Source organism: Mus caroli, chromosome 15, assembly GCF_900094665.2.
Source record: "Mus caroli chromosome 15, CAROLI_EIJ_v1.1, whole genome shotgun sequence".
Lineage (NCBI taxonomy): Eukaryota > Metazoa > Chordata > Mammalia > Rodentia > Muridae > Mus > Mus caroli.
This window is the reverse complement of record NC_034584.1, coordinates 93879733-93898509: the sequence shown is the minus strand read 5'-3', so window position 1 is coordinate 93898509 and position 18777 is coordinate 93879733. Positions and strand designations below refer to the sequence as shown.

Sequence of the window (18777 nt, the reverse complement as noted above, 5' to 3'; positions counted from 1 at the left end):
CTCAGTATATTAAACAATGTAGGTTTATTCCATTTCAATTGTCATATATTATAAAGACTTATGTGGGGCAGTGGCAGCGCACACCTTTAATTCCAGCATGGGGGAAGTTTGAGGCCAGCCTGGTCTACAGAGTGAGTTCCAGGACAGCCAGGGATATACAGAGAAACCCTGTCTTGAAAAACCAAACCTAACCAAACCAGAAACCCCCCAGCACCTCCAGAACAAAATTCAGGGGTTTCTGTTTGTGTTGCTAAGGAATAACAAGTGCTGACCACTGAGCCATATCCCAGCTCTGCAGAGCTTTTTAAAAATATTTAATTTTTGTTTCTTTGAAAGCTTCACACAGGTATACAATGTGTCTTGTTATATCCACCCTACTATCTTCTCCCTCATTCATTCCCTCATCTCATTCCCTCCTAGCGCTCTTTAATATATCAGTGACCACACTCCTAAACACAAGTGATTCTCCATTCTTGGGGTGGGGCCCTGGGAGTTCCCCTCCCCATGCATATTTTAATGCTAACTAAATATACAAAATTAACCCAAATAAAAATGACCTGACTGGGAGAACCTGAAATGAAGAATTATACTGGTTCTTATGTAGGACAAAAGTCCGGCAGGTAATAATGTATTTTATTTAAGAAGGAAATGGGGTCACCTCTATGGAAAAATGACTGGGCAGAGCTCTCCTCCTCAGGGTTTAGGACTAGCATGTACAGTTCCTATCCTACCCATCACTGCTCTCCGAGTCTCCTCAAAGACTTGGAGGCCAGATAAAAGCAGAGGAGAAAGCTGTAGTTTGCTGTCTGTTTTGACACAAACTCTCTTTGCATGAGTGTTCACAGCCCTGCCTCTGCCCTGTGCTGGAATCACAGGTACACACCACACCATGAAGGGAGAGGTTTTAGGAGAAGAACCTGACTACTGACACTAAGGAAGCAAGAAGTGACTGCAGAAGTCTCAGTTGTTTGAGTGTGGATTCTGGAATGGGAACAGACAGGCACTTACATCAACGACCATGCGTACTGTGGGCAAGGTGGCAGTGAGGTTCTGAGCGTGAGGGGGCCGCACGGTCACAGGTATACACCCTGCGTACAGGCAGCCGTAGAATGCAGCAATCAACTCGATGCCTATGAGACAGAGGACATTGTCAGGGGAGTCACTTAGCTGCAGCTGTCACCAAGGAGCTAAACCCACAGCCTCCGAACAGTCAGGCCCAACCAAGCGACACGTGGGCTGCATATTAGGTCTCTCCAGAATGATCTGTCAACCTCTGGGAAAAGACGTGTGAACCACCATACCTGGTTCATGTAGCTTATTAGACTATGATTTAAATAAGATATTGACAAAATTAAAGTTTAATAATTAAGAATAGAAAGTCTAGCACAGTGGCTCATATGTGGCATTTGAGATGTTGAAGCAGGCATAATTGCCAAGGGTTCAAGATCTGCCTGGACCACATAGCAATAGTTAAAAGCCAACCTAGGCTAAAACGGAGACCATCTTTAAACACACACACACACACACACACACACACACACACACACTTGGGTTGTGGTGGCAATTGAACCCAGAGTTTTGCCCATGGCTAGTGAGTGCCGTATCCCTAAGCTATATCCTCAGGCCAGCAGTGAGCTCTTGGAAGATGCTGGAAGGTAGGCCGTTATCATTTGCTCTACTTAGAAATCCAAGGTATTTAAGGAAATAAGGACAGAGGAGAGGTGAGCATCACTGAGCTTCCCCTGTACAAAAGCTGGTGCAGGAAAAGCAACCAGACTCCCTAGACACTGTGGGTCAATGAAGGCAGCTCAGTGCTATGGGCCTGCCATGGCAATCCTGGTACACGGAAGGCAGCTTCATGTGAACATACATGATGCATCCTCCTGGGACAGACATCTCCTAGGCAATCTCAGTGTTCCCACAAATGAACAGCATAGTAGGAACTACAGAGTGAAGGAGAGGAGGGGAAGAGACCAGAAGCAGTGAGGTGGAGCAATAGAGACAGACTACCAAAGGACTCTGGGCATTCCAGTCGGAACAGACGGAACAAAGGAGGGAGATGCAAACACCATTGTGCTTTGTTTTTTCTTGTGTTTGCCTTTCAATTCAGATCTTTTACCTAAGACTCTGCATCCTGGGCTAGTGAGACGCTCAGCAGGTAAAGGCACATGCAATGCTCCCTGCACGCTATGCTCCCTGCACGCTATGCTCCCTGCACGCTATGCTCCCTGCACGCTATGCTCACTACACACTATGCTCACTGCATGCTCAGTACACACTATGCTCCCTGCACGCTATGCTCCCTGCACGCTATGCTCCCTGCTGACCTGAGTTCCATTTCTGGATCCCACAGTGGAAATGGGGAAGCAAGTCCTGAAAGTCATCCTCTGACGTCCATGTCCTACACTGGCACATGCCACACACACAGTAATAAGTAAATGAACTCTAAGAATGACTGTTTACACAACACTTTCACCAATGAAATTCTATGTTTATCTTACAAAGAGACAGTTGTATTCCAAAAGTATGAAAGAGCCACAGTGTCCCTATCAGTCATGGGGTGAAGAGGAGGTAAGTCCCCAGAGCCTTGGCCTGTGCTCTGACCTTCATTACTGACCTTCTTCAGCCCCCTCACCCCCTTTTTAATGGATGGGGTCTCAGCATGTTGCTCTGGCTGGCCTTGGCTGGGAGCTGGGAAAGTAGGCGAACACTAGCATGCCTAGCTTGGAGGATGCCCACAGGCCAAGGAGTCTTCACTCATCTACTCAGTCCCCCAGTGCTTACTGGAGCCTATTCATTTCAGAGTGTGTGTGTGTGTGTGTGTGTGTGTGTGCGTGTGTGTGTGCGTGCGCACATGTAGGTGGAGGTCAGAGACTGATGTTAGACTCCTTTATGTCCTCTTGTATGTATGTGTGTGTCTGTGCCTATGTATGCACCTATGTGTGTGTGTCTGCAGAAGCCAGAGAAGAGCATTAGACCTGGAGCCCCAGGCAGCTGTGAGCCACGAGGTGTGGGTGAACTGACTCTGGTCCTCTGGAAAAGCAGCAAGAACTCAACTACGGCTCCATCTCTCCGGCCTCTTCTCCTTATCTCCTTTCTTCCACAGAATCTGGAGCTCGCCACATGGCTGTACCAGCTGGTCACTAAGCTTCAGGGTCGCTGTGCCTCTGCGGCGTTAGCACTGTGTTACCATGCCAGTTAGGTTTATTTGGTTTCTTATTTGGGGGGGGGAGCGGCAGCAGGGGTTAAACATTTATTTTTGTGTATTTATGTGTATCAGTGCTTTGCCGGCATGTATATCTTGCACCACAAACTCACAGGACCCCTGGAGGTCAGAAGAGGTGAGAGATCTTCTGAACTGGAGTTTCAGTGTTGTGAGCTACCTATACGTGCTGGAGGACAATGTGTGTGTGTGTGTGTGTACATGCATATATATGTATGTACACACACACACACACACACACACACACACACACACTCTACCTCCCAAGGGTGGCAGGTGGGTGCTTCCATGCCTTGCTATTTTTTGTTGTTGTTTGAGACAAGTCTCAACATGAGGTCCTGGCTAGCCTGGAACTCACTATGTAGACCAAGCTGGCCTTAACTCAGAGTCTTAACCTCTTGAGTGCTGGGAATAAAGGTGTGTGTTACCATACTCGGCTGCTTATAAGCCTTGTTATATAGCCCAGGAATTCGCTATGTAACTCTTGCTGCAACCCCCTGAGGACAGGAACCACAGCAGTGTGCTGCCATGCCTGGCCTGGGCACCTTTTATGTAGGATGCACTGACAGAAACAGAAGGGAATGAAAAACAGACAGAATCTCAGCAGAGCCTCCACACTGCTTGACTCAGGGTACAGCCTGGGCCACACCCGTGAGAACAGCACGTTTGATGTAGGAACATGCCGGCTCTGTGGTGGTGGACAGTGGCCCTGAGTTCCTGTCCTCTCCTGCTGTGTGGTATCTAATAATACAGTTTGGAGTCCAGTTTACCAATCCCAGTCTTACCAGGCGGGTAGAGCAATACTACATTGTCCCCTGCATTCAGATGTCCCTTGTCACCAAGTACTGAAGCGATCCTCTCTGCTCGCTTATGAAGCTGAAGGCAGCTGGCTGTGCACACAGTAGTTCCCTTCAATACAAGAAGGTCAATCGGGATAAGTTCAGTGCAGAAACAGACACACAAGTACAGTCATGCAGACATTACACTCAACAGGCTTGGCCTCTGGCTGAATTACCGCCTGTGACAACTCCCCTGGAAACAAAAACCAGGTGTGGATTCCGCTTTTTCGCGTCCCAGGTCCAAAGGGTATGTTAATTATCTTAAACCAAATGTATTTAGTCTTTCTTTCTTTCTTTCTTAGTGCTTTGTTAATCTATCTTTCTTTCCTTCCTTTCTTTTTTCTTTCTTTGCTTTTTTGAGACAGGGTTTCTTTGTGTACTCCAGGCTGTACTGGAACTCACTCTGGAGACGAGGCTAGCCTCAAACAGAGATTGGCCCTCCTTTGCCTCTGGAGTACTGGGACTAAAGGCATGGGCCACACTGCCCAGCTAAGCTTTCTTTCTTTCTCTATTCTTTGTCTGTTTTGAGACGGTTCTCATGGAACAGGCTGGCCTAGGCTAAGTAATTTGAGGATGATCTTTAACTCCAAATTTTTCTGCTTCTACCTCCCAAGTGTTGGGATTGCAGGCATGCTTTACTATGCCCAGTTATGTGGCTTGGGGTTAAGCCTAGGGCTTTGTCCATGCTGGGCAAACACTCTCCAATCCTGCAAGTGATTTTAATACCTTGGCATTTAACAGCATGAAGAGGACATGGTCAGGAGTTGCCTGGGCTCGCCACTGCAAAATCTCTGCCAGGAACTGGTGCTAAAATCACAACGAAGAAGAAAGGACTCAGGGTCAGCAAGTTTCAAGGATTCATGTAACAGTTCCCACTGCACTCTGCGGTGTGTCCTGTGTTCACGAGGATGAGCCTGGCTGAATGGAGCTTACCTTCCTCACCAGGTCATTCTCTTCTATTTGGCCCAGGTCCCTTCCGGCAGCCTGTGCTATGCGTTTACCAGCAACCAGATTCCCAACCATCACAGAAGCAGGGCCTACACCTGCAAACCCAAACAAAACCAACCTGAGAACAGTGGTTCAAGTTACATACTCCCAAAGCATTTCCAGACTGGCGTACACTGGTTCAAAAGTTCATTCAGCAATGGCCAAGAGCCTGTATTCCAGTGAAAAAGGTACCAATATGTACACACTGTGGACAAAGTAAGGCAGTGGGAAGGACTGGAGAAAGATAAAATGGATGCCGGGGGGGGGGGGGGGGGGGGGGGGGGGGAGGCACACAGGCATCGACTGAACTGAAATCTACAGAGACGGTTTTACTCCACAGTCTACAGTTCCTACAAAGCTCATTTCTACAAATGGCTTTATATGTTCCAACTAACACAGCACTAAAGAGAGTACACAGCAGTAACGGATGTCTCTGCAAGATGTTATCACCCACAGGATATAGACTGCGTTCATTAGACACATGAACAGTGCTGGTCAAGCAGACAGTTGGGTGGGTAAAGGCCTTTGCCGCCAGGTCTGATGACAGGAAGTCCGTCTGTAGGGCCACAGTGTGGAGGAGAAGTCCTTCCTGCAGCTTCTGACTTCTAAATGTATGTATGCCATAATGCCCGTGTGTGTGTGTTTGGGGGGGGAGAGAACTAGAGAGAGAATATCCTGCATACTGTAAAGGGGCTATGAGAAGTATTCTATTAAAAGTAAACAATGAGACGGGGAAGCCCACGCCTTTAATCATCTGAGTGTTAAAACAAGGCAGCCAAGTGTCACGCGCAACCTTGCCATGCGACTGGAGTGAAAAAGTAGCTGAAATAAGCAAGCGAAGAACGTTTCATGTTTCTTTTGGGAAAGGTGTTGAAATGGTATGGGTAGAGGGTCATGAGGTGTGCGATCTACTTTACAGTCAGTGGGGAAAAGTCCCCACAAAGCAGCCTGTTGCCAGCTAGATTCTGAGCAATGATGGTGCTTAACACTCAATTCTTTCATTCGCAGCATCTGCACGTTCTTAAATATACGGAAATAGGTAGAAAATGGCACCAGGCTCATTTTTAAAAAAATAAATATCCAGCTGGGCGGTGGTGGCACATGCTTTTAATCCCAGCACTCGGGAGGCAGAGGCAGGAGGATTTCTGAGTTTGAGGCCAGCCTGGTCTACAAAGTGAGTTCCAGGACAGCCAGGGCTACACAGAGAAACCCTGTCTCGAAAAAAAAAATACAAAAAACAAAACAAACAAACAAAAAAACCCAAAATTAAAAAAGTAAATATCCAAGCGTGGTGCACACAAGCCTCGCTCGGTCCCACCCTTCCACCCTTCCTTCTCTAGCTGTCAGTGTTCTCAAACTGCTCTGCTCTCAGTCACTGCCACTAGGCCTCAGAAGGCAATCCCAGAGAGAGCAGCACTGGAGGCTACGGAGCTGGTCCTTAGGAGGGCACCTGTTGCTCTTTCAGGACCTGGGTTCAATTTCTAGCACCAATAGCAAGGCTCACAAGCATCTGCAACCCAGTTCCAGGGAATTCTACACCCTCTTCTGGCTACTTTGGGTACTGCACTTATGTGATACAAAGGAACAAATGCAGACAAAAATACACACAAAAAGAAATTTAAAGGAAAAATTTTAAATCTACTGTACCTCTAAGAACATTTTAAAAGCATCTACTCTAACATGACTTTCCATTGACAAACCCTTGCTCACCAGGGGATGGTGGGCATCTGTGTAATCTAGCAATGGGGAGGCTGAAGGCAGGGTGACCATGAAGTTAAGGCCTGCCAGGGTGACACAGCCAGATCCTATCTCAAAAAACACAACAGCTATACCATTACTTAAAATATGATTTACTCACAGTAAATAAATGGAAGACTTTTAACGTTAAATAGGCTCGATAATTTTTAGCTTTTAACATTTTTAACATAAGCAACGAGACTTAAGGTATAGACACATTTGTCCTTGTGTTTCTTCAGTGCTGGGGATTGAATCCAGGGGCTTGCACACACTAAAGCCACACTCTTCCAGCTAGCCACACCCCACACAACATGCATGCCACGATTGCCGTAGGCTTATGCAGGTGATGTTCTTGAGACCCTCCTTCTGCAGTTTGCTTCATTTTTGTTTATGTCTGTGAGTGAACATGAATATACCATGTGTGGGAACCTAATGGAGACCAGAAGAGGGTATCTGATCTGCTGAGGGTACACCTGATCCGCATGGTCAGATCTGAACTCAGACCCTCTAGAAGAGCAAAAAGAGTCTTGATCATTCAGCAACCTCTCCAGTCCCCATTTACGCTTCCTGAGTAATCATGAAGACTGATTCAGACTCTTTAGAACAGGAGCCCCCACAACCAAGAGCCAATGAATGAGCACACAAAGCAGAATGCCAGCCTCCATAAACCTTCTATTCCCACTAGCAGAACTCTGTCTCTGCCTTTCCAACTGGACTGACATACATTTGATCAGGACTGGTTACTGGGAACCGTGCCTTAGCTTTCTCCCAGCCCTGGAATGTGAGTCTGTTTAGACGTCAGGCAAGAAGGGGATTTGTGTATTTTTAATTTTCCAAGTTGCAGTCTGTATTCTTTTGCAAATACAAAGCATGCTGTTTACCTTCTATTTATAATCTAGAAAATGTCTGTTCCCTCGTAGGCCCACATCAAACTTCAGCAGCTCCAAGGAATGAAAGCTAATTCTAGGCATGGGATTCCCACAGCAAATCAATACGTTACAATGGCACCAAGAGCTCCAGGCTCAGCTCTGTACTAATGAGCCATGTGACTTTGTCTTTGTCCCAGGGGAGCTGTGATCATGGTGCAGACTACTCAGAAGTAGTGTGTTCCCTACCCCACAGCAGGCTTGCTGGCTGCTGGTCAGCTTCTACGATTCTTGTGTTTTCAGTCTTGCAGAGTCCACGCCCACACACTACACAGTGAAAGGCAGGCCTCTGGAAGCCGCACTGTGACAGCACAGCTAGAAGCCACATTATTACCTGGTTGCTTCTGTCGGGGCTTTGGCAAGTTCGTCACACACGTATGTGGGCACATGAGGATATTACACGGGTGTAGAGAACCCTCCAGAAAGAGCTGTTTTGTCTGGGATATGTGGATTCCTCCTAGTGGGGTTTTTGGTAACGTGTTGGCTGGCACCAGGGCAAGACAGTACACGCCGACTTGATGGATGCTGTCGATTGCCTGGAAAATACAGAGAGACATCCAGTGAGATGCTCTGACAGAGCCACCGTTGTATACTCTTGTTCCGCAGGGCGTGAGTCTGTACATCATTACATTCTCACATGTCCTGCCCACACCTCCTCTCTCCACCCTGATACCACCTGCAAGGTATACTTGACACCTGGTTTCCCTTCCCACAATCCTTTGAGCCCTTCCTTTCAAACTTGAGCTTGGCAGAATGGTTCCAGTAAGGAAGGGTGACAAGAAGGGGTCTTCCGCCATCAACCAAGACACGACCCAAGAATACACTATCAGCATTCAAAAGCACATCCATGGAGTGGATGGGCCTTCCAAGGAACTGTCTGATGTGTAAATGTGCAATGAAGCAGACAGGACTTCTATTTGTCCAGAAAATGTAATAAGGATGAGAAGTCACAGACAAGCTCTTTGTGCTGGCAACTTGTGTCTCTCACCACATATAAAACAATCCAGTCAGCCTGGATAAGGACTAACCTGCTGAATGTGAAGTCAAGTCACAGAACTGAGGGGAAGAGGGGTCTCTTATGTGAATGGCTGTGGTGATGTCACGATGCCCACAGCCTCCACCTGCAAGCCTGAGGCAGGAGTCCGAAGGCAGACAGGCTGCCACCATTCCCAGGTAGACAGGCTGGGATTACAGGCACGGGTCACCTTCCTAACCTAAAATGACTTTCCATAGGATTGCAGTTAAGTTCCTGTAGCCACTTTCTTGGTTGTGTGTGCACTCAGCCCTTGTGCTCCAGAACTTCTGAATAGCATAAGCAGGTTTGTGTTTGAATATATGTGTCATGAAAACACTTCTCTTTTTTCCTAGTTAAAAAAAAATTGGGCTGGAGAGATGGCTAGGAGGATAAGAGCACTGACTGCTCTTCCAAAGGTCCTGAGTTCAATTCCCAGCAACCACATGATGACTCACAATCAACCGTAATGAGATCTGACACCCTCTTCTGGTGTGTCTGAAGTCAGCTACAAGTATACAAATGTATATTAAATAAATAAGGTTTAAAAAAAATTATGCTAGCATGTGTGTGCACATGCATTTGCTGCAGTGACCTGGAAAGGCCAGAGGGTAGCGCTGTGGGGTCAGTTCTCTCTTTCCACCTTTATTGGGTCCTGAGGGTTAAACAGGTTGTCAGGCTCCAACTGCAAGTAGCTTTATCAGCTGAGCCACCCTGTTGGGCTCTTTAATTCATTTCCTTTTACTTTGGGAACATGAGTGTTGTGCCTACATGTATGCCTGATGCCCACAGGACACTGGGGTTACAGACGGCCGTGGGAGCTGGGATATAAAGCAAGGTGCTCTGGAAGAGTAGCCAGTGCTCATAACCCATGACCTCGCTCTCCAGCCCCTTACTATTGCTGCTTTGTGACAGAGATTTACTATGCAGCCCATAGTGGTGGCTTTGAATGCTAAATTCTCCAACCTCCTCCTTCCAAGTGTTGGGATTATAGCATGTACTGTCACATTTGGCTAAAACAAATCTGCACGTTTGCCTCTTAGCTTTCAGAGAACTAGGTACCAGTCCAGCTCCACAGTCTTCAGAAATATTTTTTTGTTTTGTTTTGTTTTTTTGTTTTGTTTTTTCGAGACAGGGTTTCTCTGTGTAGCCCTGGCTGTCCTGGAACTCACTTTGTAGACCAGGCTGGCCTCGAACTCAGAAATCCTCCTGCCTCTGCCTCCCGAGTGCTGGGATTAAAGGCATGCACCACCACGCCCGGCTCCAGAAATATTTTTGTTCTAATTTATTTTCAGATTTTGTCCTCTGAGGGTTTCTGAGTCAGGGTCTCTTTACGTAGCCCTCACTGGTCTGGAACTCACCTTAACCCACAGGGATCTGCCTGCCTCTGCCTCCAGTTAGTGTGGCATGTGCTAACGTACCCAGTTCCCTTCTCTTCTGTACAACAAACAGCCCATCTGCACAGTAGCTGACCATTCAGAGCCATGTACTCTGAGGAGGGAGTGGAATCTCAGGTTTTCTAGCACCATCTCTCACACTTGTGTTATAGTGCCCTAGGCAGAGAAGTCACAGTCCCTGGACATAAATAACACATGAATTGTCATTGTGAGGCAGTACAGCTTATTCTGGACTGTGCACTTAGTCAACAACTGTTTCTGGACCCTACATGCCCCGTGCTGCATAGTTCTCAGGTCTGGGGCTGAGCGGAGAACAAAGTGAGCAGAGAAGTCTCACTGTGCACGCGGCTCATCTCGGCTTCTACGTTATTAAGAAACAACACTGCACCAGGCAGTGGTGGCACACGCACGCCTTTAATCCCAGCACTTGGGAGGCAGAGGCAAGTAGATTTCTGAGTTCGAGGCCAGCCTGGTCTACAGAGTGAGTTCCAGGACAGCCAGGGCTACACAGAGAAACCCTGTCTCGAAAAACCAAAAAAAAACAAAAAAACAAAAAAGAAACAAAAAAACCCAACACTGCTTACAGAGTGCGGGCATTGCGTGCTTCCGCAGAGCCTCACTCAACCCACTGTTTCTGGAGGACTCTGTCCTCTTCACAGGTCTGGAGTGCAGCCACGTGCTTCTACGCACACTGTGGTAAAGAGACGGACGCTCAGGATGCTGGGAGGCCAGACCCCTTCACTCCTCCAGCTTGCTTCCACTAAAAACGACTTCTCGACCCTGAGCTCGAGTCTTCCTCCTGCCCTTGTGGCTCATCCAACCTACATCTCTAACTCCACAGAAAGGCTCCTCGCATAAAGAAAAACATTTCCGTGTTCTAAGATCTTCACGTGTAAGGTGTGGCAGGACCAAGGCTAACTGACAGTCTGTTAGTCACTTTCAGACTCGCGCCGTACACGGGCAGTCACAATCTTCATGGGTAGCAAACACTGAGGCATGAGAGAGTTAGCTGAAGCAAGTCGGCTGAATTTCTAGGCAACCCGAGCAGAACAATCTACGGGGAGGGATGGTGCTAGCTGATCTTGCATGATAATTGGCAAGGGGGAAAAAAAGCCAAGGTAGTTAGGGGGTATGAGAAAAGTTAGAGGACGGAGAAGGAGAGTGGACATAAACACATTTCACTGTAAACATGTATAAAATTATATGTATGTATATATATATTTATACATATACAAATATATACATTCATTATTGTTTGAGACAGGGTTTTTCTGTATAGCCCTGGCTGTCCTAGAACTCACTCTGTAGACAAGGCTAGCCTCAGACTCACAGAGATCAGCCTCTTTCTGCCTCCTGAGTGCTGAGATTAAAGGTGTGTGCCATCACACCAGGCTCAAACATAATTTTTTTTTTTTAAAGATTTATTTATTTATTATATGTAAGTACACTGTAGCTGTCTTCAGACACTCCAGAAGAGGGCGCCAGATCTCGTTACGGATGGTTGTGAGCCACCATGTGGTTGCTGGGATTTGAACTCTGGAGCTTCGGAAGAGCAGCGGGTGCTCTTACCCATTGAGCCATCTCACCAGCCCTCAAACATAATTTTTAAAGACGGCATATCTGGTAGCCTGCAGTGGCAGTCACCCCTGATCCAGCGCAGTCAGGCACTCACCTGCAGCACACGGCTCATCCACTGGAAGCTGTCTTCCTCAGATGCATCGGGCCTTTGTTCTGCCACCACCACAATGCGCTCGTCATAAAACACAGACACAGAAAACACAGCAATTCTAAGAGAAATAGATCAAACACATCAGCCTCCCTTTAAAACCATCCTATTAGCTTTCCTCAGTTGGAATCAAAGAGGAGCCATCCCACCCACCCCACCCAGATGTGAGCAGTAGAAAGAAAGTGTGCAGTCACCACACCAAGTCAGGCCGAGAGAGTCCTCGAGAATAAAACCAAAAAGCGCGGATTAAGCACCACAGAGTGGCAGACGACACAGTTCCTGGCTTTGTGGCGCTTACGTGTCACACAGTTACTGAAGGCATGTTGTGATAAGAACCAGGAAGCGCCTGGGTCGGGCCAGTGGAGTGGCTATGGGTGCTTGGGGGAGCGCCTCCCTGGGGAGTGGACACTGGAGCAGAGACCTGAAGGAGGTGAGGACGCGAGCCACGCGAAGATCTGGAGGAAGAGGATTCCGGGCAGAAGGAACGGAAAGCGGAAAGGTTCTGAGGTAGGGACGAGCTTGGCAGGTTTGAGGAACAGCGAGAAGGCCAGTGTGCCTGGAGCAGAGTGGTGAAGCAGAGAGTGGAGCGAGTCAGACGCAGGCAGGCGAGGGAGACCAAGAGAGGGAGGGGATGGAAGTGGACCTGAGGGAGGTCTCCGCTCAAATGTCCCCTTACTAGTGAGGCGTTCCCAGACCACCTCCTGTGTTCACTCCACAGCACTCAGACCCTCTCACGTGCCATCTATGTTACTATTTGCCTGACTTCAGTGTTTGTCACAAGAATAGAAGGCACACACATAGCTTGTTTTGTTCACTGCCAAAGTACCCCAAAAAGCAGTGCACCCAGTGAGGATTTGTTGACTGAATGCAGGAGGACTGAAATAACTGAGAGCCAACGATGCTGGCTTGCCTGTCCCCTGGGATGCTAACTGTGCTAGGTACCATGCTGCACACTGCAGATGTGGCTGCAAGCACAGACTGTGGGTCTCTGCCCATGAAGCTCCATGCCTGGGAAGCCAAATCAGGACAGAAAACCACACAATGCAGGAGCTGGTGTTTTCTGTGACGTCTTTAGATCTTCCCTTCTTACATAACTATGGTCAGGACAGGAGGGAGAAGGCGGCATAGGCTCCAAGCACAGCATACATGTGTATGAAGATGCTCTTGTGTAAAAACAAAGTGAAAATCATCCTAACAGACACCGTGTACAACTGCTGGGCTCGCTTTCCTTGCATTAGTAAGCACAGGGTAAGGTCTGCCCTTGTCCACAGAGCCTACAATTCCAGCACCTAGCTGCCATATCAGTCTCCACATAGAAAACACAGCACTTCAGTTAGAAGTGAGAGAAAGAGTCTTAGGTCTGCTCTCGCACAGTGGCAGCCACCTATATTGGCCTGGACAACACAATCTCTGAAGAAGGTCATGTTTTTTATCTAGGAATTCTCCTCAGTCTTCAGAATCAAAAATCAGTGACAGACTCTGAGACTGCTCACATTTCATTCCTCAGCCGCCAAAGAGCCAACGCTGCAGGATGGGTATTTAAAGCCCACTTTGTCATTCTAAGCTAGGCCAACCCAAGCACTTGGTAGAACCCACAGAACGCAGCTCAGATCACCCCGGAGTGGTGACACGGATCTCAGAGACTCACCTTCCTCGATAGACAGTCTTTATCGACTCCACAGCCAATCCAGTAGCAACAATGTCATCAGCGTTATGTCTTCGGCCGCTGACCATGAGTAATCCATCCATTTTTCCAACCACGAACACCAAGCTACCCTGAAAGTCAGCAATGATTCACCTTTATTTCCATAGTTTAAAGGGTAAAACAGACACCTTACATTTCCTGTTTTCATGAAAATGTCATTAAACCAAAACCAAACCAAACACTAAGAAACATACCTGTGAAATATGTACACAGTTTAACTCCCAACACCACAAAAATGTGTTTATACGAAAGAAAATAATGTCATAGTTTATGGAATTTATTATTATTTTTCTTTAGAATTAGTAGAAAAGCGGCATCTTAAAGCCACCGAGTCTTTTTAAAAGGCACTCTATCTGTGTGCATGTGTGTGTGGGCACAGGCAGGTCACTGCCCACTGTGACTGAGAGGACAACTTGAAGGAACTGTCCTTTCCTTCCACCCAATGGGTCCCATGGATGCCTCTACCTGCTGAGCATCTGGCTAGCACCCACTGAGGTCTTACAGAGATTAATTCGTCCCTATTTATTCTTAGGGGAAAATCTCACTCTCACAGGGAAGAAACTGTGCTCACACACAGGTCCCCTTTTCCAGCCACAGGTGTGCATTAGCTCTTCTGTACTGTCACAGGGTGAATACCAGGGAGATGAATGTTACTTTATTACTCCTGGAGCTAGAGAGAGCCAACGGTCTTAGTGTGTGAATAGTTGCTTTGAGCTCGCAAGGGTAACACTGTCTCCACTGGCAAGATCAGAAACACATACCCAAGAAGGTCTAAGAACCCTGCAGATTTTTGGACAGCAGAGCAGCAGGCCCCTGGGTCTGTTGGCCCTTCACATGTCCTCATCGAGCTGGCAGTTACCTGCACAAGCATGCCACTCTTACTTGCTGAGCACAGTGTAGTGCCACACAATGACTGGGCTAAGCCAGAAAAACAGAGTGTCAATGCACAGGAAGCTGTTGGTCTACCCACAGTGCCAGAGCCAGAGGGGAGACACTCCTAACAGTCTGCTGCTGGTAAATGGAGAGGCGGCTCAGCGGCTAAGGGAATGTCCTGGTCCTGCAGAGGACACGAGTGTGGCTTCCAGCACAAAGTCTGGTGGCTCACAGGTCCTTTAACTCCAACACTGCTAGGCATGTAGACTTGCACATACAACTAACATAATAGAAACAAATCAATCCTTAAAAAAGAGAGAGAGAAGGGATGCCTGCTTCTCCAAATCTTTCACAGTGAGGCTGCTTAGCTGACCTGGTATTTCCATCTTCATCTTCCTTGCAGCTAGATCTGACCATGGGACTGGTTCAGGACAGATACAACCAGACCCTTTACATGGGGTTTAGGGGATCATTCATAGAGAGTGGACAACAGTCTGTCTGTTTCAGACTGACGGCTGAAGCTGGGTCCTGGACCTCACTGGCAGTGCAGCAAGCTCGCTCAAGAGTTGGGCTCTTGAGACAGCTGAGGCTGCACTGCAGTGTTAAGGGCTCAGTGTCACATGCTCTTACATGAGCTGAGCGCTAGGAGGAGGAGGAGGAGGAGGAGGAGGAGATGGGCAGGAAGGAGCCATCGACAGATGGAGGGTATGAGTTGATAGGATAGCGACTACCCATGGCTCGCCACTGCCCTACCCACTGGCCATCAGAGCCTGGCTCTCTGCTGCCTTCGTGCCCTGCTCAGGCTCAGTATGTGCCTTGAACAGGCTTTGGGAGGCTGAGGTAGGGATCTCCACTAGATCCAACGCAGGCAGGACTGTGCAGTGAGACTTTGTCTAAGTAAAGAAACAGGAGGAGGAGCCGTTTCGATTGTTGTTAAAGGGCCAGTGACCCCCTTCGTCTACTCGGAATCTGTTCAGTTCTGTGGATCAAAGTTCAAGTGCTTTTAGATCAAATGTTGCAAAATCAACAGGAACCGCCACTTACAGGCCCTACAAATCCCAGCAGCCCTGACCGGATGAAGGGTACGTCCCCTACAGGAGAGCCTGAAGAAGTCACTGGAATCACCTAAAAGACAAAAGGAAAAAGGTGAAAAGCTTGGCTAGTTAAAAAAAAAAAATGTATCTGGTTTTTAAAAGTCTTACTTAAAAGAAAAAAACTACATGTATTATATTCTAACTGAGCAGGGCATGGTTGGTACAAGCCTTTAATTCCAGCACTCAGGAGTCAGGCAGGAGAGCTGTGATTCGGGGGCCAGCCAGGTATACACTGCAAACTCCAGGCTGGCCAAGACGTCACAATGAGACCCTGTCTCTAAAAACAATCAACCAACCCCCAAATAGAATTATAAACACACACACACACACACACACACACACACACACACACAATATGCTTATTGGAAGGTATAATCTGCAACAAATCCAGGAATCTCATCCAGTTCAGTGTTTACCTCTCCAGACTTTTAAAAAGCTATACACTCACAGTTAAATATTTTATTACGTTGATTTGTGTTTGTATCACTGCAGGTATGGGGCCTTTATATGCTTGTGAGGTCAGGGGGCAAATGCAGGAGCTGGCTCTCGCCTTTCGCCATGTGGATTGTGGGTAGCACACATCAGAGAAGACGTGAAGTGCCCTCACCCACTGTGTCATCTCAAAAGATGCACAGACTAATGTCACAACTAAGTATGTTAACCCAGGGTCACGGGATAGGCTTCTGTGCAAGCCTGAGGGCTGCAGTTCTGATCCCCAGTACCCAAGAAAAAGGCTGTGGGGGAGGGGATGGACGGCAGGACGTCCGGATGTCCTAGCACCTACTAAAGCCTAGACCAATCTAGGCCGTGTTTGTACAGCAGAACACTTCACAGGGCAGAGGATACTGAAGTCCTGAGAGTTGATTCTAGCTCTGCAGTTTAGTGGCAAGGCAGATTGTGGGTAAATGCCGGCAGCTCTGAGCCTCAGATTCTTTTCAACTATAAACAATGCTCTCAAATCCTCTCTTGGGCGTAGGTAGAGGTAGAGCAATCTGAGCAGATCTGGAGAGGAGAGCACGGTGCCTGACCCGGGGCTGCATTCAGGACATATTAGAGATTAGAATGCATTCTCTGTCTGGATAGGGTGACCCTGATCTCTCACAATGGCAAGCAGCAGTGTGACAGGGTGTCCCACACAACCACTACACATCAACACCGTTTCCCCTGTATTACAGCTAGCACTGTGTACTACCATTGTCCAAATGGGGAAACAGAACAAAACCCCAGATATTCCATCATGAATTAAACTGTATTTCCTCAGTGAATGTCTTTTTCTTTACTGTCTAGTTGTGTATGTACATGTGTATGTATAGAAAATAGTTTATTTATATAAATATCCTGGGTTTTTTCTTAATTCCTTCTTGATTTTTTTTCTCCCTTTAATTTTTTTTATTTACATTTATGGGTATTTTGCCTACATGTATATATCTGTTTGGGCCTGGAATTGCAGATGATTGTGAGCTGCCACTTGGGTGTTGTAACTTGAACCCACCACTGAGCCATTGCTTCAGCACACACACCCCCATTCATTGTGTGCCCCCTCCATCCATCCATCCACCCAACCATATTCACTGTCACTCTCTCTGTGTGTACCTGCATGGCACAGTGCCTACTGAGAGAACACAGGACAACATGCAGAAGTCAGTCCTCCACTTGCCCCATCTGGGGGCAGAGCTCGGGTCACTGCGTTGTCAGACCAGGCAGCTCTCTGACCTGCCTCCTTTGAGACTAGAGTTAATTATATTAACAGCTTACTTTGCTCTACAGTAATGCGCACGTCAGTTCCTCCAAATGGAATTCTATCCATCTTACAGGTGAGGAAGGGAGAGGCAGATTGTTTGCCTGAAGTCGGGAAGCATACAGCAGTGATGGGACATTAGAAACACTGGGGGCAACAGGGAGGTGTGTGCATGTGTGGCACACACCTTTAACCCCAGCACTCGGGGGGTAGGGGCAGATGGATTTCTGTAAGTTCAAAGTCAGCCTGGTCTACAGAGTGAGTTCCAGGAAAGCCAGGGCTACACAGAGAAACCCTGTCTTTAAAACCCAATAAAGAAATAAGGAAAAAAAAAAGATCTTTCTCCAGCATTTCTTGTTCTTTCCTCTCTGCTGTGGATGAAGCCCAGGTGCCTGCACCAAACCCAGGGCACATACTCTACCCCTAAGCTACATCTCCAGTAGCATGGTTTATTTATTTACTTGTTTATTGTTTTATTTTGGGGGGTACGTGAGTGTATATGTGTGTGTGTGTGGTTTTTACTTTTTCTCTTAGTACCTTTTTTGGTTTTAGACTTATTTATTTATTTTATTTATATGAGTACACTGTAGCTGTCCTCAGACACACCAGAAGAGGGCATCAGATCTCATTACAGATGGTTGTGAGCCACCATGTGGTTGCTGGGAATTAAACTCAGGACCTCTAGAAGAGCAGTCAGTGCACTTACGCGCTGAACCATCTCTCCAGCCCCCACCTTTTTTGGTTTTAATTTTTAAATTTTATTTTTCTTTTATGGGTATGTATTAAGTATGTGTACCATGAGGGCCAGTGCCCACAAAGGCCAAATGAGGGCCCTGGGCTCCTAGAACCCCAGTTCCAGGTAACTGTGAGCGGCTCTCAGCACTGAGAAACAAACCCTGCTCCTCTCCAAGTGTAGCAAGTGTTCCTAACCACCAAGCCATCTCCGGAGCCTATCCAGCTTATTTTTTAAAAATTCATCTATTAATCTTCCAATTTATTATTACTATGTTTCTGTCCTAGGAAAATGTTAACTACTTTGGAAAACTCAGAATTTAAATATCAGACTTCAGTAAAATACTGATTATGAAACAAATAAAGTAGTATTTACCCTTTAGAACTACTTTTATTGCTTTGTTTATTGTGCGTAGATGTGTATGTGTCTGTGTGGGTGTCTGTGTGCCATGGTCTACCTACAAAGGCCTGAAAACAGCTGGTGGGAGGGAGGCTCTCCTCATCTGCTATGTGGTAGGGACTGAAGCCCATTATCAGGCTTGCTCCCAGGCACCTTCATCTGCTGAGCCAGCTCACCCACCCACCTCTGTTTCTTCCTCTCCGGGTGAGGCTCCATCCCACCCTGCCATCGCTACACTTGCACTGGATGTAGCAAATGTTCTGTGGGCTGGGCTGCACTGCAGCAGCACACCGCACACCTGGTGCTCCTGGTGCTCGCTACACTTGCACTGGATATAGCAAATGTTCTGTGGGCTGGGCTGCACTGCAGCAGCACACCATCACACCTG

General features: G+C 47.3%; 1 protein-coding gene across 3 annotated transcripts in view; it reads right to left on the bottom strand.

Annotated features, from left to right (window-relative positions):
- The window catches only part of Dip2b (disco interacting protein 2 homolog B), a 186644-nt gene that overhangs the window by 27487 nt on the left and 140380 nt on the right, over positions 1-18777 (bottom strand). For all 3 annotated transcript variants that reach the window (XM_029469542.1, XM_029469543.1, XM_029469544.1), the window contains 8 exons: positions 15470-15550; positions 13496-13623; positions 11794-11908; positions 8047-8248; positions 4996-5105; positions 4789-4869; positions 4009-4132; positions 1009-1130 (listed from right to left, as the gene is read on the bottom strand). In XM_029469542.1, coding sequence (XP_029325402.1) covers positions 1009-1130; positions 4009-4132; positions 4789-4869; positions 4996-5105; positions 8047-8248; positions 11794-11908; positions 13496-13623; positions 15470-15550 — 963 coding nt within the window. The remainder of the gene's footprint in view (positions 1-1008; positions 1131-4008; positions 4133-4788; positions 4870-4995; positions 5106-8046; positions 8249-11793; positions 11909-13495; positions 13624-15469; positions 15551-18777) is intronic.